This window comes from Tinamus guttatus, unplaced genomic scaffold (assembly GCF_059628265.1).
Source record: "Tinamus guttatus ecotype Peru unplaced genomic scaffold, ASM5962826v1 Tinamus_guttatus_pri_ptg000197l, whole genome shotgun sequence".
In the NCBI taxonomy this organism is placed as follows: domain Eukaryota; kingdom Metazoa; phylum Chordata; class Aves; order Tinamiformes; family Tinamidae; genus Tinamus; species Tinamus guttatus.
The window spans coordinates 5,837,598-5,857,156 of NW_028288731.1; the positions used below are offsets into that span (position 1 = coordinate 5,837,598).

At 52.7% G+C, this 19,559-nt stretch overlaps 2 protein-coding genes across 2 annotated transcripts; one reads left to right on the top strand and one right to left on the bottom strand.

The window, feature by feature from the left end:
* Positions 1-1,427: 1,427 nt before the first annotated feature.
* On the bottom strand, positions 1,428-2,261 carry TSSK6 (testis specific serine kinase 6). Its single transcript, XM_088523789.1, has one exon. It carries the CDS (start codon positions 2,259-2,261, stop codon positions 1,428-1,430), a length of 834 nt encoding a protein of 277 aa, XP_088379915.1.
* Positions 2,262-9,223: 6,962 nt separating this feature from the next.
* NABP1 (nucleic acid binding protein 1) lies at positions 9,224-14,479 on the top strand. The gene is made up of 6 exons (XM_088523758.1): positions 9,224-9,370; positions 9,512-9,650; positions 11,126-11,197; positions 12,444-12,516; positions 12,747-12,813; positions 14,011-14,479. The coding sequence occupies exons 1-6, from the start codon at positions 9,280-9,282 to the stop codon at positions 14,196-14,198; spliced, it is 630 nt and encodes a 209-aa protein (XP_088379884.1). The 5' UTR covers positions 9,224-9,279; the 3' UTR covers positions 14,199-14,479.
* Positions 14,480-19,559: the final 5,080 nt, after the last annotated feature.

Sequence of the window (19,559 nt, forward strand, 5' to 3'; positions counted from 1 at the left end):
GGATGCTTCCGGAGCGCAAGCATCCCAAAATCCAGTGGGGGGGAGCTGTTTTAGGGAATAGCTGCGCCCCGGCGTGCAGGCGTGCGTGGGAGCTGCCCCCTCGGCCCCTTTTCCCAGATGTTGCTCCTCCCGCGCTAGGGAACGTGCCGGGGCAGCGCTGCGGCTCCGGGGCTGCCGCGGGCTGGGCGCTCGCGCTCTCCGGAGACGCCCCCTCAAGGAGCGCGCTAAAAATAGCGCAGCTCTTCCCTGGAAAAGGCACGTTCCCACAAGCGGCCGAGCTGGGAACGTCGCTGCGCCCGCCCCAGGGGCGACGAGCGCCCTCCTTGCGCTCCCCTTTCTGCGCGGCCCCGTCCCACTCCCTGTCCCGCACCAGCGCGACGAGCCCGGCTGGGAAAAGAGCATCCCAAAGGCGGGAGCGGGACCAGCATGGAGCCGGGTGCCGGAGCCTTCCCGAGGCAGAGCCGGGTGCCAGGGCCTTCCTGACGTGGAGCTGGGGGCTGGGGCCACACGCGGAGCCGGGTGCTGGCACCTTTCCATCACGGGTGCCAGTTAAGCAGCCACGCGTATTGATTTAACATCTTGTCTGGGGGAAGTTCTTGGGGACTCGTACTCAGCTTAATAAATGTGTTTCGATCCTCTTTCTGCATGTGGTAACTCAATGTAGCAGTATGTCTCATTGGTCTGACCATTCACTCCGAAGACTAGCAATGGTTTAACCCACAGCGCCGTTAACGATTGCAGGATGCACTAAGGCCTGCGTTTGCTTACGCTCCTGGCCATGATGTCCCAGCCCCTCCATGTGCTGCTCACCGAGCTGTGACGTCCGTGTTGCCACCAGCCCCCCCGGGGACAGGCGACTAACTCATGTTTCAGTGTTTCCTGATCTCCCAGAACGCGGGAGCACATCCGCGCGCCAAGGCCAAGGGGCTGCCCGGGCTGTATCTGTGGACCCACGAGGGGGTGTCACGGCATTGCCGTGTAGACCCCCCCACCAAGTCAAATTCCCTCAGGACATCTCACTGGCCTGACCGTTCACTCTGAAAACTAGTGATGCTTTAACCTGCAGCAGAGTCGACAGTGAAGGAGGTGCTGTTTTAATGCGTGAGTTTGCTTACGGTCTGGTCCGCATGTGCCAAAACCCCTCCTCATTTGGGGCCAGCTAGGGCCACTTGGCAGCCAAACGGTTGCTCCCGTCATCCCGTGCACACTCCCTAGGGATGCGCTCCGGGCCCGGCGGTGCTTCCCTGCCCTCGGGCACCTCCGGGCAGGGCCAGCCATCCACCCCCCGCGCCAACCGCCGCTTTCCCCCGGGGCCGAGCCGGGCTGTCCTCCCGCCGCCCCGGGCGCCGCCGCCGCAGCAGCCACCCCGCGCTGGGCACCTGGGCGTTTATTGTGTGCGGGCAGGGCCGCCGCTCGCCCCGCGCGGCTCAGATGTCGCCCTTGAGCCAGCAGTTCTTGGCCACCTGGCCGAGGCCGGGCCGCGCGGGCGGGCTGTACTGCAGCAGCTGCGCGATGAGGGCCCGGCAGGGCTCGGGCAGCGGCGGCAGCCCCTCGGGGTAGAGCACGCCCTTGCGCTGCCGCCGCGGCATGCTCTGCACGTGCGCGTCGTCGAAGGGCATGCAGCCCGTCACCATGACGTAGAGCACCACCCCCAGGCTCCACACGTCGTGCTTCTTGGCGTCGTAGGGAATGCCCAGCAGCACCTCCGGCGACGCGTAGGCCGCCGAGCCGCAGTACGTGGTGCTCAGCTCCGGGTAGCCGGCGGCCTCCTTGCTGAAGCCGAAGTCGGTGAGCTTGGCGCGGCGGCCGTCGGCGGTGAGCAGCACGTTCTCGCACTTGAGGTCGCGGTGCACCAGGTTGCGGTCGTGCAGGTAGCGCACGGCGCTCACGATCTGCGCGAAGATGTCCCGCGCCTCGGGCACGCAGGGCAGCTTGCCCAGGCGCTGCACCAGCTGCAGCAGGTCGGTGGCGGCCGCCTCCATGACGATGTAGAGCTTTCCGTTGCACACCTCGATGAGCTCCAGGACGCGCACGATGTTGGGGTGCCGGATGGTCCGCAGGATGGAGAGCTCACGCGGAAGGAACTTGTGCACAAAGTCCGAGGGCGCTCGGCGCCGGTCCACCACCTTGATGGCCAGGGGGCCCTTGTACTTGCTGGACGTGGCCGCCTTCACCTTGGAGTAGCTGCCCTCGCCCAGCGTCTGGCCCAGGCGGTAGCCCAGCTCGTGGAGCAGCTTCTCGCCGCCGCCGCTCCGGGACATGGTGCGCGATCAGCGGGGCCTCCGCTCCGAAGCCGGTGTTTCGCTCCAGGGCCGGGCAGCGCTACCCCATGGCGCGCGGCCGCTGCTGCCCCCCGCGGCCGCCCCCATGGCCCCGGCGCGGCGGCTCAGGCGGCGCCCGGGCCCGGCGCTCCGGCCATTGTGAGCGCGGCGCCTTTGTGAGCCGCCCGCGGGCGGAACGCGCCGCCCCGGCCTCCTCGCGCCACAGCGCCGGCCTCGCGCCCGCGTCGCTGCCGCTCCCGGCGCCTCCACGGTGTGCGGAGCCAGCGCGTGCCGGCGGGAGGCAGGGGAGCGTGGAGGCCTCCTGCTGACATGATGTGGTCAACGGGAGCAGGGAGAAACCAGGCCGCGGTGCTCTGGTATCCAAAGCCGGGAGCCCGGACGTTACGTGGAGCCCTGGGGGAGCCCATGGAATTCCTTTAGTGCCGCTGCTTCCAGGCGAGCGGATGTGTTCTGCCCAGGGGCCCTAACTCGCAGAACCAGCAGGTGATTCAAAGGCACCAAGAATAACTAAATTTATCACTTTTGCTGAATAACGAAGTTATCACTTTTGCTCGAGCACCTCCTTATAGAGGGGTCACCACAGCTATGTTGCCTAGCAGACACTGAGATAGCCAGGATCTTCTTGCCAGCAATAGGCGAAAAAGTTTAAAATCTCTTTTAAGTAGATTTTTTTCTCCATGTTCTTCCCTGTACTTGGATCTTTATTATTTTTTATCCACACAAGACACTGGGCTGAAAAGAAATTGGTTGCTCGTAGCCCTCATCGTTCTGCATCCCTATGAAATTCCCCCCGTACAGCCGGAAAGAAGGGGGCAGACCCCATGGAGAGAGGAAAGGAACTGAACTACCGTCCTGGCCCTAGGTCTCGTCCTTTGCCTTTTTTTTTCCCCTCTCCCTTTGGCTGTTAAGGAGACCTAGGGTTTCACCCCCTAGTGCGAGTGTGTCAGCAGGTGCCAGAGGAGATGGAGGAAGGAAGGACATGCCAAGAGGAAGGAATGGGGAAGGAAGGGCAGGCTATGAAGGAAGGAAGGGGAAGGAAGGGCAGGCCATGAAGGATGAAAGAGGAAGGACACACCATTAAGGGTGGAAGGGGAAGGACACACCATGAAGGAAGAACAGGGAAGGAAGGGCAGGCCATGAAGGCAGGAAGGAGAAGGAAGGACACACCATGGAAGGAGAAGGAAGGGCACACCATGGAGGCAGGAATGGGGAAGGAAGGATCTGTCTGCCGCGAGGCTGCGGATCGGACGATGGGTGCTTGCAAGGATGAAGTATCCGCAGTGCCCTCATGGGGGCGGGTGTCCATCAGAAATGAGGCCTGAGGACGCTGCAAATCCCACTGTTTGCCACTATAGTTTGCTCGAGGAGCTAATATGAGCCAGCAAAATCATGGAGTGATTTATTTCCATGCCTAGGGGAGGAAAAAAAAAAAAAAGGTAAGCCGTTTCCTGGGGAAAAAATAAACACTGTTGGGCGCATGTGAGTTCTGGAGGAAAAGCAGCCTGAGCGCTGGGCACCCGGTGTCAGCAATCATGGGAACAACCGATAAAGCGCCACTCGTCTTATCGCTCCCCAGATAGGGTTCGGCTGAGCGATACAGAAACACCAGCGCCTCGAGGGCCTCCCATTCCTTTGGATGCCTCCGGTCCTTCCCAAATCCTCAGGCCGCTGCTCCCCAGGGGTCGGGGATGGACGACTTGAGGGGAGCTGCTAGGTCAGAACTACAAAAAAAAAGGCAAAACAAAATGATTAAAAAGAAAACCCGTTTGGAGTTCCTTCTCGTGCTTCCTTTCTCCAGGCGCATCTCTCCGTCGTTATCTCCCGCTCTGCATCTCTGTAGCTTCTCCCATGACCTCTCTGAGAGAGACCCTGGAAATCAGACAAACACCAGCTCGGGTTTGGTGTGTTCTGCAGAACAGCGACTTGCAAAAGTAGTTTGGAACTGACCCAGCACTAAAGAAGAGAACAGCCAGCACAGATTAAGATAAGAAGAAGAAGACTTGGATTTTTGCAAACTCCTCTAACCTGTGTGGCTAAGCCCGAGTGGTTTGGAAAAAAAACAGAACTTACTCTAGCTGGCAGCATTAGAAGTCTCACGGAGGGTATCTTCAAAGCTAGTGGGATTTATATTCAGGTCTGATGTTTTAGCCAGACCGAGTTGTCTTTTTGACGCCTTGGGAATCCACTGGTGAAATTCAACGATGATGAATTTTCACTGTGACGTCTGATTCACCTACTCAGCAAACGGTGGTTATTCCCGGGCTGCCCTACGTGACTTTAAAGGAGGGTAACCGTGACTGCCAACCTCCTTCAGACTCGCACCTAGCGAGCTGCAGGTGCCGGGCCAGCATCAATAACTCTCCATGGGCAGCGGAGAGGCGGGTGTTTGCGGTGGGTTCGCAGCTCGACGGGCTTCCCCTGTGCTGGGTAAAGCCCTTCGGCTCAAACATCGGGTGCTGAGCAGGAAAGTGGCCTGCCGGTTGCACCGAGGTGAGGACGGCCCCATGGCGAATGCCCCAGAGCAGCTGCGAGGCTGGAGATGAGAAAACGCAGCCCGCACGGAACCCGCGGGAGAGCGGCTCCGGTGCTACCACCCCCTCCACCGGAAACACAAAACACAAGGATTCCCAGCACGGAGCAGGATATTAGTCCTATTATTGGATTAAAATGATAACTACGCCACTGTTATCACAGGCATCTCCGTAGGTTATTTGTATGGTGCTCTGAGCAAAGCCAGTCATTGCTCGCTGTTAGTTACTGCGTTTGCACTAGCACGAGGGCACTGCAGGCAGTGCTGTGCCTTAAAACACATTCATGGCATTAAAATCTGGAAAAAAACAGGCACAGCCTGAAATGCTGAGAAAAGGCTAAAGTTACGGCTGAATTTTCAGAGGCGAGGGTGCAGTATAGTAAGGAAATGGAAAGGGGCAGGATGGTGAGGAAGCATTTTAAAAGCAGGATTGAGTATGGGGAGGTCAGAGTGGAATGATTCTGATCACGTGGCTGTACCAGATAACGCGACGCTGGCCGGAATCGTAATTCTAAACTTCCATAATCCATGAGAGAAACATCACAAGTGTGTTGGCAGCCCTGAGAAATGGTAAAAAAAACATACCATAGGGAGCATGCGTCATCATCCGCCACACGGTGATACTGGGAGAAGATCATCAGGTGCTTCAGCTCCCCAAACCCAGCACCTTATCATGGAGCCCAGATGGTTTGAATACCATTGGAATCTTGTAGTCAAAAGTTTTAAAGACTAGAGAAATGGGAAATAAAAATAGGTACAGTTGGTTGCACAGAAAATGGGTGAGGAGAACGCACCATGAAAGAGCTGCTAGAAGAGTTCTGCTCTTCTCTGTAGAAAAGCAGTGAAAGAAAATGCAGGCAGCAGGAATCTTCAATTAAGATAGTACAAGGAAGCAAATACTTGAGGAGCAGGTAAATCGGCTAGATAAGGACTGAATAAACGTGATTTGCAGACCCATTTCTTACCGCAGTGTTGCAAAAAGGGCTGCGTTGGGTGATGGGCTCTACAGTGCAAGGCTGGAAAAGCAGCTCTTTCCCAAGCTCCCCGAGAGATAAATAACTCACACGGGTTATTGTAGCATGCTGCCAGCGAGGGTTTTAATAAGCAGATACAGTTATTTGGGGCAGGAATGAAGCATAAGAAATATCTGCCCTTGGGGACCGTTATTTTCCCTATAATGTGCCGGCGGTGAAAGTCGGAGGCAGGAACAGGACTGCAGGATGGGAAGCATTGCTGTTTCTCAAGGGGTGATCTTCTTCTCTCAAAGGCTAGAAAATGCCCCTATCGGGAATACGAGTGCCAAAATACAGAGTTTTGAGCGGATGACAAAAGCAAAAGTAATGTTTGCGTCTCTGCTGGGGAAAGTAAACACGCAGAAATGGAGAAAGGTCTAAAGTAAAGCAGAGCAAAAGCGAATTCAAGATTTCGCCCTTAGATTCCAAAGATGAGGTGTAAGTGAAGGGTAAATTCAATATACAACTTGTATTTTCAAGTACTCCTAGGGATGGGCCAACAAGGTGTGTGCCTGCTGCAGAGGGCCCTCCACGTATCCTCTCCAAGGGCCCGCGGCAGCTGCCATCCCAAAGGAACCTTGTTCCCGACTTACTAACCAGAGCCCTAAATTCTCTTGGCTATTAACATTCCCCTTTTCTGTAGGTATTTTAGGCTTTATTATTATTTATTGTTTATTTATTTATTTACTCCCGAGCTTTGCCTCTGGGCAGGGGTGATTTTGGAGGCTGTTTTGTTTTGTTTTACTTTTGGCCGCGGGAGCTTCGTGCGCGACGTCTGCACGGAACACGTCTTCATTTCTCCTTTGTTTTGGCATCCGAGGCAATTCCTCCTTGAAGACAGGGAAATGGAGCCACGTCGTGTTTATCACGACGGGTCTGTTCTCGCTGAGCGGTTCCTGTGTGCTTAAACGACAACGGGGCTGTGTCCCTTTTCGCCAAAGGCGCCTCCTCCTTGACGAAGGGTTAAGAATGAAGTTTCAGTTGGGGACATTTTGGTGACACACAGGGCAGCCGCTTACGAAGGCGGCCGAGGCAAACCAAAACCACGACGAGCCCGGGATGATTCTGGATGCAGAGAGACGCCATCAGCCCCCCGTCACTGACATTTGTGTCAACACCGCCTCGGCAATAACCAGATTCCCCACGGCCGCCGCGGCTCCCCGGCTCCTCGGGCACAAAACTTCATTAATCACAGGGCTCTGCTCTTCGCGGCTCTGCTGGGAAGATAAATTAGGAGGCTCCTTAAAGACCTGCTCAAAGGAGGAAGATGCGCGAGGAGCATAGGCGTTAAGTAAAATCTCCTCCTGGATCTTTTTCCTGCGTGTTATTGCTGTGCTCAGCCAAAGAGTTTTCGGGGATTGTAACTTTATTAACTATTCTGCACCATTTTATATAGTTTTCATTTTGGGGCAGACGAAAGCGTATTTCTGTGTTTAAAGCAACAGGTTGCGCAAGGGTGAGTTATCATAACCCTGCAGGTCGCACAGGTATTTTCACCAGCTTAAAATGGGAAAAAAGAGCCAAGGCAGCTCAGGAATCCTTGGTTGTCCACAGCAACTTGAGGGCCCTGAAACGTCGTCTTGCTAACGTGGGAGGCAGTGGAGTGCCCGTCCCGCCTGTCCTTAACGTGAACACAGATTACTTCTGGCATCTACAGAATTCCAGAAAACCAGCGCAGCCGGGCGGGATCCAGGGCTTTATAGGCCACACTGGAGTTTACGTTCGCTGCCCGCCGTTACAGGGGACGAATGTGCCCTTCTGCCTGCCTGGGGGGCAAATATTAACGGGATTTTGTCATTTGCCAGACACAGAGTCCAGGGGTGTCTCTTTTCCCCATGACCCCTGTAGCTGAGGCTGCTCGTCGGCAGGTTTTGGAAGTTGGGAGGGGGGCTTTAAGCTGAAAAGCCAACACGATCCTGGCTTTTTGGGGCTTCACAGAATTGTGGCCATTGATAAGACACTTGAACTCTGCCAAAGGAAGGGCCACACTATGACTAGCTTCATGGGTGCAAAGGCTCTACCGGTCACCTGCCACCTGGAGTCTCTTACACTTGGCCTCTCAGAGACTCGGGTGTCACTTATCTTTTTCCACTCCTATCACTAATGTTCCTTCTGTCGTGGCAGGCTGCAAGAGTAAAAAAGGACCAATTTCCACCTGGAAATAGGGCAATGAAACTTTTCCTTGCCATAAACCTCAGGCCCTGGCACTGGTGACGAGGGAGGTTATTTGGGCATGGCTGGGTGGCGTTTTTAAGACATGACCTTGGATTGGACCAGGTGCGGGTCAATCTCTGAAGATAGTAAAGATGACATATCAAATGATGGGGCCGATGCTTTCATTTCTTTGTAAATTACTAAAGAAGTTTGACATATTTGTCATACAAAGTAATGTTCTTGTACGTTAAGATTTCACATTGTCTCTCTCCAGAAAGTCAGTCTGACTGGACTTGAAATTCTAGCCTGAATGGATAATAGACCTGAAAAAATAAGCAATCCATATAAGTTTTTGTCCCCCTGCTTAATGTAAGAACTCCTTGTTTATTTATTTCGAAACCACATCTCAGTAATGAATGACCACTTTGGAGAAAAAGTATTTTATTAGGTCTTCTGAAATACCAGAATCAGTCAGGGTGGGATAGTCTGCAGGGAACATGAGGATCTTAGAAAGCTTTAAATAGAAAACGAATGCTTTCTTTAATAAGAGAAGTATTTGATTTAAAAAAGTTTAAAAATAGCTCAGCCCTAAAATGATCGAGTGCTTTGCTGCTCTCTGTACACCAGAAGGAAAGGAGTGACTTGGTAAGCAGCATGGAGGCAGCGGCTGCTTCTTAAATGCCACTAAAGCGCTCTGCGGGCCCGGGAGAAGCAGCGAAGCAGAATGAGGCTACCCGGGCCTGGGAGGGCGAGGCGCGCGCTGCCCGCATGCCAGGCGGGCGGGATCACCCCCCGCGCTTGTGCCCGCTCCGTAACCCGAGCTCCCCGCCGGCTGCGCGACACCCCACGCGGCCACAGCTCGAGGCCGCGCCGCCATCATGGCGCCGCCCCTCCCCCCTCCTTCTTCCCCCACCTCCCAACGGCCTGCCGGGGGGCGGGGCGGGGCGCGCGCGCCGCAGCCAATGGGCGCGCGGCGGCGGCGGCGCCCGCCCGCCCGCTGCCCACTCGCGAGGCTCCGCGTCTGCCGCCCCGCCCCCGGCGTGGCCCCGCCCCCCAGCGCCCCTCTATAAAAGGGCGGCGCGGCAGGGGCACTGTCTCAGTGCTGCCGCGCCGCCGCCGGTGCACGGCGTGCAGGAGGTGGAGGAGCAGGAGGAGGGAACGGGGGGTCCCCGTGCGCCGCCCTCCCGGGAGCCCAGCCCGGCACGTGTCCCCAGCCCCGCTCCCCGCCTGAGCACACCCGGCCGCCGCCGCCCGCCCGCGGCATGCGGGCTCGGCCCGCGCCCCCGCCCCCGGCCGCAGCATGAGCGCGGCCAGCGAGGCGTTCCTCTTTATCAAAGACATAAAGCCCGGCCTGAAAAACTTAAATGTCGTCTTTATTGTGCTCGAGATCGGTAAGTGCGGCCCGCGGCGCCCTCCCCTCTCTCCAAACGACCCCCTCCTTACCCGCCCCCCCCGCAGTGGGGGCGGGGGGAGCAGGGGCCGGGTCGAACCGGGCCGACCCGGGCCGCTGGCGGCGCGTGGCTTCCCCGCAGGGCGCGTGACGAAGACGAAGGACGGGCACGAGGTGCGTTCCTGCAAGGTGGCCGACAAGACGGGCAGCATCACCATCTCCGTGTGGGACGAGATCGGCGGCCTCATCCAGCCCGGCGACATCATCCGCCTCACCAAGGGGTGCGTACGGGCGCCGTGTCCTCCGCAGGCCCTTCCGTGTCCCCGCCGGGCACCCCCGCGGAGAGCAGGGCCTCGCCTGGGCGCCTCGTGTCACATGGCGGTGCTGGCAGCAGGGCCCGGTGGCGCCTTGGCCGGAGTCCTGTGGCGCTCACACGCTGCGGGACGCATTGCTGTCCTGGGAGCAGCTAACCCGCCTCGCGGAGAGGGTAATTTCTGAGAGGTCCTTATGCAGCTCCTTGCAGGGGTGACAGGCGCCGCTCGGGAGCAGCGTTGCTGTCCCCTGCCCCGTGCGGCTGCTGCCGCGCGTGGGAGCGTCGCTGCGGCCTGTGTGAGCCTGGCTCGTGTGAATCAGAGCTGTGAGCCAGCACCGGTGTTTGCAGAGGGCTAAATCGCACCCTTGTCTGCACAAATTGCACCCTCGCCCTAGGACAGAGCGTGGTTCATCCTGCTCTGGGGCTTCTCTTGGGGTGCCCTCACACTGGCGTGCAGGCTTCCCTATGCGCTCATCTGTTTCTGCCCTAGTATTTTCAATTTCATACTTAAATAACATTATTCCATTCAGGCACTGCCACTGTGTAGGTGAGTTTCACGTAGGTAGGCTGATCCTGACCCCTTTGCTGCGCAGGCTGCTCGCTGTGGTGAAGCTTAGCTAGGCCCCGCAGCAGCGCTGCCTCCTGCTGAACTGCAAGATGTGGGTGTTTAGCTCTTCAGAAGCTGCAGGTCTTTGAGACCAGCTGATTCATTCCTTCACAGGAAGTAGCTGCTTTTGATATTTCTACACACAAGCTTGAGTGTAATGTTTTACAGGCCTTACTCTCCTTTGAGGTGAAGAACCTGAGTGGTTAACGATGCTGAGGAACTAAGAGCTTCTCCATTACCTCATTTGTGGTGCCTCCTCCCAGCAAATGGGTGTTTGGCTTCTTTTGCCTCTTTAGTGGTAGTTCTGCTTTGCACCCTGTCCAGCTGACTGGATATGGAAAGTTAGGTGTCCATAAGGCCTTTTTTAAAGGAAAAAGTGGACACTAAACACTTCCCATACTGCTGGAAGTGTATGTTCTGCAGTGAACAAGGGCAATTCCTCCTGGCTTCGCTTTGGCTCCTGTTGTAGGAATGAGAGTTGTCAGTGACTGGTAACGTGGATATTGCTCTTGACTGTTCCCGCAGAAGGGCATTTTGCCAAAAGGGCCCTTGCAGCTAGGGAAGGAGTGTCAAATCTCAGAGTAGCTGCCTGCTTTCCTGGCACTCCCTGAGGTGTTCATGTGGCTTCCAATACTTTTTGCTAAGTTTAAAAAAAAAAGGGGGGGGGGTGGATTCATAAACTTCTAGCACAGTAAAACTGAGCCCACTTGGTTTTTTGGTAGATCCTTCTTACTGGTATGAAATGTTCCTCGAGGAGGGTGTGTGTTGTTGCTTTCTTGCAGCAAAAAATATGTCCTCAGCTAAAGGAGTCTGCTGTGTGTGTCCCTCTTGTCCAGGTACGCCTCTCTGTGGAAGGGATGCCTGACGCTTTACACGGGGCGAGGCGGCGAGCTGCACAAAATCGGGGAGTAAGTACTGCTTGTGCTTATGGTACGCGTGCCCTAGCCGCAGCGGGGCACTGCGGTGAGTATGAGGAGGGGTTAGGGCACCACAAATATGCTTGTTGCACTCCCCAGGAGCTCCAGCCCTCTGGAGAGGGATCCTCCTTCCTGAGCACATAGAATGGCAGCACTTTTAGCAATCTGAGACAGGCCTGGGGCTTTCTGAGAGGGGAGGAAGTGAACAAACTGGCAAGGGCCTGAATCTGCACTGCTGACTCAAGTTTGAGCAGCTCCTTCCTCTTGGTGGGAGCCCTTTCCCTATGCTCAAGAGGAACAGTGCAAAGGAGGAAGCTGGATGAATGTTAGTGGAACAGAAGCCAGCCCCTTGAAACCTTCCTGAAACCCTCTGCAAAGTGAGCAGGTGATCCTTGCTGGCGGTCAGGACAGACCTTTACTAAAGCCCTTCCTGTGCGGTAGGAAAAACAGTAACCAGAAGAACTTCCACTGTGACACAATGTGACAAAAAAACATTGCAGCTATTTGGGAAGTGCATCTGTGGGGTGGCTGCCTCGTGGTTCAACAGGGCTTCGTGCTGGGGTTTGAGAGGTGCCTTGCAGATTCCTGTGGCTAAGTCATTGCCTCACAAGTGTTGTGCAGAGGGTTTTCGCTCTGGCAGGCTGCACAGAGGTGAGTCCTCGCCTAGATCCTGCTTTGCAGCAGGGAGTGGGAGGTGCATTTCTGCCTAATGAGTCCAGGCTGTGTCATGATCCAGATCTTCCTCCCTGCCTTCATTTCCTTGCAGTTAGTCAGTGTACTCTCATGCAGCTCCCTTAAATGGAGAGGGATGCTCTGAATTTCATTGTGGTATGGTCTCCTGTGTGCTGTTATGTTAATGGGACACCCTGCAGCATGCAGAGTGTTTCAGTTTTCCCTAGGGATCAAATGCAGTCCTGGACTGGGAGCAGGCTGGGTGCTGGGCGCGAGTGTGCAGAGAGGAAGAGAAGCCCTTCACTCTTCTATTTTTTTTCAGACGTTTTTCTCCTAGGGAAAACACCTCCTTGGTCTGCTCAGTTGAACCCTCAGCAGCTTTGCCCCCAGGCCTGGAGGGATCTGAAAACTAACAAAGCCTTTTAATATGTGTACATAATCTTCAGAGAGCTGGGATCTGCCTTAGTGGCTTCCTGGTGGTGGGGCACTCCAGAACATGTGCTCCCGAGCTCTCTAAAAGCTCTCCTGTTAAACATGACTCCTCATAAACTTGATTTCTCTCCAGGTTCTGCATGGTGTACTCGGAAGTGCCCAACTTCAGTGAGCCCAACTCGGAGCACCTCAGGCAGAACAAACTGGTATGTTGAGCTCGCCCGAGGCACCTCCTTTGGTCTGAGCATTTCACACCAAGCTCTGATAAGACATGTGACTCTTGGAAAAATGGACTTCAACAGACACGTAGATAAGTTGTATGTCTAGCCACTATAGGGACACGGGGAAGAAAAAAACAGTCGCTTGCTTAAAACTGCAGAGCTTTTCTGATCTTTTTTTTTTGTGTTTTTTTGTTCTTTTTACATTTCCTCTGAAGGCACAGGGTGAACAGAATAATTGCACTGCATCAAGTAATATGGGTTCTTGTACTTTCGGGCCACTGGGTAAGTTTTCTTTCTTTTATTGAAGTGAAAGGATCAGAAGCACTTGGTCCTTAATGGGAATAAGTGTTGTGTGTGTGGGTTTTTTTTTTTTTAACTGTAAGGCAAAGCTCTGCTTTGCTGTAAAAGATGAGCTGGGAGCTGAAATTGCAGCCATTGCAACCATAACCATGAGTATTTCATGGATGATGGTAATGGCTGCAGGATTTGTCCCCAAGAGGAGACTATCCAATGTGCCTGCATCATAAATAAAAGGGACTTTGCTAATCCTAAATTGCCCTGGTGCTTTAAAAATTCTTGCAGCACTTGAGGTTCTGCCTATAGAGAGAAGTACCAGGCTTTATTTTTCAGCTGCCTGAAACCGTGGCTTCAAAAATGGCTAATTATCATGGCTTTCCTCCCATGGTAACTCTCAGACTGAAGTGGCAATTTAGATTCTAAAGTCTGACCTGACTACATGGTTTTATGACATGCCGCGTCATTAAGCAATGAGACTTGAGCAAGGAAATGCCTCAAAGACTTGGAGTGGGTGTTAGGTGAGCAGGGACCTTAGCTGTGGGCTGGCTGCATGATGCCCACGCTCAGCCTGGTGGGTGACAGCAAAGCTGACATCTAAGTTGTACTTAGAAAGGTCCACATCGCCTCCATTTGGGGACTGTCTGTTTCCTCCTTAGCAACATGATTATCACTTCTTATTTTCCTTCTCTTTTGAGGCCCTTCTGTTTCCTCAAAAATAAATGAGCAAAGAAGGGCAGTGTCTTGGGGCCTGTTGTCGTGCCAGGGCCAGTCTTGTGGCCTGGCTGGTGCGCAGCTGCCTCCGACGTGTCCTCGTGCTGGGGGTGCCCTGCCTTTCCCTGAGACTGCTCCCCTCTGGAAACCTGCTCTTTGTGCAGCCCTTAACTGCAGGGTTTTCCTTCAGTTTTCTCCTTTCCCTCCCAGCATGACGTGATGGTGGGGATTACGAGCGAGCTGGGTCGCGCTCGTGGCTGGGCTGAGCAAAAAGGCTGCACAAAAGTAGCAACAAACAGGTTGCAGAGGATGGGGTTATTCCTGGAGGACAACTTGGAGCCTCGCAAAGCTCAGGAGGCTTTTCCCCTGTTTCTAGAGAGCAGCGTGGGCTCATTGCTGCTACCCCCCTGCCTGGGGAGGCGGTGCTTTCAGACAGGGCAGCTTGTGACAACCTCTCTCGTGTCTTTTCAGGAAATGGCATGCAGAGCGGAGCGGAGCCGAGCGCCTTCCCGTTTGCGTATAGCCCTGGCCCCTCCTGTGCAGGTAGCGGGAGAGGCGGTGGCCGAGGACATGTAAATCCCACCCTGGCTAACAGCACCCAGCCTCCTCCCCCCGCTGTCACTAACGGGAGGGACCCACGCAGAGCCTTTAAGAGATGACAGTGCCAAATGTGGTTCTACAGCTTGCTCGAACTCTACACTCTACTTGAACACTTATTGCACTTTTATTTATGGTTAACTGTGAACCAGTTTGTCCTTTATTTTGGGTTTTTAACCTTTCAGTCTATGGAGCAAACTTGATGTGACCTCTTGACTTGTTTAGGGAGGCACAGGGATCTTTCTCCCGAAGTTAAAGGGACAGAGGGAGAAAGAGGATAAAAGGAGAAGGGTAACAGTTTGAAGAGTCTCAATTAAAACTCTGCACCCTCGGGTAAATGGAAGACTTTTGGTTATATGTATTTTTTTCTGTTTCTGTTGTCAGCCATAGAGCCTTAAAAGGTCTATAATGTCCTATGTGCACATGTGTGACTTCCATTAGAGCTAGTGGGAGTCGATCCTTTTGGAGGGAAAGTGAGAGGGCCAAAGGTGTCCTTACAAACCAGGTGTCCTTGAAATGAAAGTGGCCTCTAAAAGCAATAAGTGTAATGAAATGACCAGTGCCAGCAGCTAATGGTGTTTTCTGTATCAGTGAATGGGCAACTCAGATGAAAGCTGAAGTTCTGGCGAGACTTCTGACTCCAAAAAGGTTGTATGCTATTTCTTGGACCTGAATACTTAAGTTCTTCATAATTCACAATCTTAACATCCAGTAAAGCCACATCTTTTTTTTGCTTAGGGTAGAGGATTGCGTATTCGTATTTGCTTTACATGCAGTAGTAGAAGAGGAAGATTGAAATTAAAAAGGATGTTGGGGAATAAGCTGTTAATTCTGGTGTAAAGTACATTTGGGCTTTTACAGGACAAGAATCTCCAGGAAGGAGTGAGTTCAGGAGCTGTTTTGAAGCACATTGCTCTGTTTTGCTGAGTCTGCCTACTTCTCCTTCCTTTATTCCCTTTTCCAAATCAATTATGTATTGCAACAAGCTGTTTGTGTTGATTGCAAAGGCACTGGCTGAGAAATGGCTGCACTTTTGAGGTTGTTAAGCTGCTAAGCTTTCCTCTCCAGTTTTATATGAAATATGGATTATCTCTTAAAAAATTTACAAAACACAGTCTCTCTTGAGCAAAATAGCTGTGGTTTTATTTTTGAGATTAAAAATGCCTTGACTCTAGGTGATAAGAGTCCAGTGTCACACTTCAGGCTCGGAAGCAGTTTGGAAGCTATGAGGAGACATGCTGGATTAATCTGTTCTTCTTAAAGCTGACCTCTCAAATAAAAGTTGCACTAAACCTTCTCAAACACACCTAACTTTTTCTGTCATACCATAAAGATTTCATGGCAAAAGGCTGCTTCTGACATGCAAGTTTTCCATATTCATTAATGTTAATTGAATCTACTCTTAGGTTGCTGATGTTTACAAATTATTTTTCATTTGGTATTTCTGTTTTTGGTCCTCCTTTGGTGTATGGTGACTTGTTGCAAATTGCCTTTAATTGATGAAGATTCCTTGTTCAGTCTGAAATATTGAGCTTTCTTTTAAAATCTTCCTGAAGGGAGGTCTACAGACCTGTGTGCCAAGACACCCATGGGCTGTTTGCCTCTGATCTGATGCCTACGTTCAGGTGAACCTGTTCAAGCAAACTTGGCCAAGACCAGCATGATGTGGAACATGTCATGAGGTCACCTGCTGATGCTGCTGTGGAAGGACAGTGCTAACTGGTAAACTATAAAGCAGTGAATTCTGGAGAGAGGGTATAACGAGGTGATGTCTAACTCAGGGATTTTAAATTGCCTACTTATTTAAAAAGTCATGTCCGGAGCCCAGATGCAGGGAGCAACCTCTGTAGTGTATTCAGACTTGATGAGCTTCCGAGGAGAAAGCCAGGACAACTCTTAAACTTTGTAAAGTGCAAATGATGTGTTCTAAATGTAAATGAAAAATGGTACTTTCCTATAGTAACTAAAGGTATTAAAAGAATGGTGCAAGAGATAAAATAGTGGGGGCTTTGTGTTCATCAGGATTTCTTGGCTGTGACGCTCTGAAATTCTGGTGATCTCAACTTCTCTGCCTCATAAGGGAGGCTGGACTGGTGTGGAACTGCTTTAGTGTGTATGTGTGTGGAGGCACCTGGCTGCAACTCTGTGCATCTGGGCTTAATGAAACTTTAATAAACAGAAAAGTTGTTCACAAATACAGGATATAAAGTGAAATGATTACTGCTGATAAACTGCATAAGACTTAAATGTTTGTGGTCAAGTGGATGTTCTGCACTTGGGAAGAAGACTCTTTTCCAGGTTAGTAGCATTTTTGCCTTTTTATTTCTTAAGGGAAACTGTTTCAGTTGTTAACAAGTTTTTACTTCTTTGCAGGGGAAATCTGTGCCCTGAAAAGTCGCATGGACTTAGAGCCAGTGTAATCACTGTAGCTTCTGAAGGTGTTCTGATGCTCCAGGGAGTTTCGGAGCAGGAGCTGGTTTCCTGTGCGGTGCTGACAGCACGGGCCCGTCCTGCAGAGGCACAAGGGACCGGCCTTGCCTTCTGGAGCGTGTCACTGTGGTCACCGAGTGCTGCACAAGAGTCTCGTGGCCATCCCTAAACCAAGCAGCCCTGCGCCTGCTCTGCCACTAACCAGTTCACAAGGACCTAGGGCTTCAGCTGGGCCAGCTCCCTGACAAGTGTCCTTGGAGGGTGTTTTGCAAAGGTTCAGGCTACACAGTCTCCTCTGGGCCCGTTACCAAGTGTGGAGGTGTGGGAGGGGTGCCCGTGTCCAGGTACCAACAGCTGGAGCTGGGGGTGCAGGTGGGAGTCCTGCATGCAGGCAGCCCTTGTCTTGCCTCGGGGCCCCTTTCCCAGCACAAGCACCAATTCCACAGACTCCTGCAGCACAGCAGCGGAGGGGGTTTTGCTCTGTGTCTGCTGAAGTCCTTCCCAGTCCCTGTGTATCTCCCTTTCCCCAAAACAAATCTCCCAAGTCATGCTCCAACATAGCAATCCAGTAGTAAAAACACTGCCCTAACCTTGACTGTGTCCTAGGGCTGTGCAGTCAGTGAACACCCCCACCCAGGTGTGCAGGAATGAGCACAGGTGGTGAAACAAGGCCTGGGCTTCACAGCTGCAGCTTCCATAGCTCCCGGGTGTGTGTGATCCTGCCTGTGTGATCCCTGCCTGTGTGATCCCTGCCTGTGTGATCCCTTGGCACCCCGCAGGTGCCCACGGCAGCCCCACGTGGGTGCTGAGAGGGCCCCGTGCTCTGGTGCCGCACGGTGATGGAGTCTGTGTGTGTGTGTGTGGAAACGCACAGCGCGCTGTCCCCTGTGCCGGCGGCCTGCTAAGGAGCTGGGGACTCCTTGCTAAAGGAGCTCAATGGGGTGGGACACTGCATTTGGGAATGGGAAAGGGTTCCGTTTAAGGGCTGCATTTACTTATTTAAGTTGCTACTGCTTTTATTTTTTGCTTTTTTCTGCCTTTTTTTTTCTTCCATAGCAAAGTGAACACAGCAATAAGGGCTTTGCTTAAAGCTGCTGCTATCCCTGGCCCTAAACACTGCCACCATCTCTGAGTTTCCCCAGGAGAAGAGGGACGGAGTGAAACGTCAGGGCAGAGCTCAGGAGAAAATAACATCTTGTCTGCTGCAAGAGTGACTGCACAGCTGAATGCTTCCTGCTTGGGTCTATGTGGATAGAGATTTGGATTGCAGTCCTGTGCCACGTGCTCTAGGTGACCCTGCGTGTGCGGGGGGTTGGAGTGGATGATCTCTAGAGGCCCCTTCCAACCTTTCTGTGATTCCATGATATCCACTGTGCAGAATGGAAAATGCAAAGCAGCATAGGCACTAGCTACCATGTGCTAGATCAGCTTGCATATAAGACACAAAACTGCCTTAAAACATCATTAACTGAGACCTCAAAGGGAGTGCTGGCTCTGTGGGGCGACTATGGAGAAGGGCGCTGTTCCTATCGTTATTTTGATTTATGCATTAGCTTAAATTTGTAGTTTCCTTCTTCTGTGGTTGATTAATCCTAAATTTAATTTTCTGTAATCAACTTGAGTGCGCAACTTGGAGAGATGCGGTTTAGTCTGATTGCAGCAAAAAAATCTGCCTATCCTGATAAGCTTGAATAAAGCAAAACTATTTTTGTCTCTAAATTATGCAATATTTTCCTGCAGCTCTGTAGCCTGCTTAAATGTAACCCTTGGAGGGAGTACTTTGAATGGACTTTTTTTTCCCAGATCACCTAAACTTTGCAAGTGGGTTTTTTAATTACGAGGCACCCAGCTGCGTGTCATTATTAGCAAGGCAGGGAAGGGCAACCGATACTGCTGTCAAACTTGAACCAAATACGAAAAATGTCAAGCACAGAAGTTGCCAAGAAAGTAACTTTAAACACCAGGTGTGGGGCGGGGGGAACAAATGAGAATGACTTATTGTTAGAAATAGTGACCTGAGGCAGACTTTTTATGTACAGGAACAGCATTTGGCTGTGCAAAACCCCCCCAATGTGGCAACCTTGGGCAAGTGCTGCAGCAAGGAAGGAGAGGTGCCGTGATGAGGCTCTGCAAGGATCTTCCCACAGTCGCCCTCGAGTGCTTTGGTGCCAGGCACTGCCCAAGGGCAGTTGTTTTCCCGGGCCCTTTTCCCGCCCGGGACGTGGAGCGGCGGCTCCCAGGACTCGGGTGCTGCCTGGGATCAAGGCAGAGCCTCCCGGGCTGTGTTTTCAGTCCTGCAGGTGTTTCCTGTTCCTCCAGGAAGGGGTGATTCACTCTAGCCCAGGATGCGGGGAGTTATTTTTCTTTTCCCTTGCGGTTCTGCTGTGGTTCTGGGTGACCTCGAGAGGTGCCCGCTCTGCCTTTTTGCTGTCTGCCCCTCTTCTCTCTCCTAGGAAGGTGTTTGCTAAAAAGCAGTGTTCAGTGCTCACCTTCTGTCCTGGACAAGCTTCCTCCACCCGGTATTTACTTCTGGTTTGACATCCCTTATGCTCCCTTTCTTTAATGTAATTCCCATTCGGCTTTGCATAACCTAGTAATTTGCCAGCCTGACAAATTAGATCCCCCTTATTTTTCCGTCCCCAGGCAGGAATGACACGGGCTGCCCCCTGCACAACCACCGCTCCTCCTGCGGCCCTGAACTGAATCCCTGGCCGCCGGAGGCCGCGTTCTCTGCAGCCGCATTTCGTTTTGCAGCAAGTTGCCCGCAGCTCCCTCCGCGCTGGGCTTCCAATCCAGCCTCTTAACAGACTTTGATAAAGGGAAAAAAAAAAAAGGATATATTTTTTTTTTCCTCCTGACGCTGCAAATGAAAAAGCTTTTCATTTGGGAGCAGTGGGTCAATTTATGGAAATGCTGAGACCGCTTGCAATATTTATAGTCGTTACCAAAGCAATTGAATCTATCTTTTATTGATACGTATTTACATGCCCACA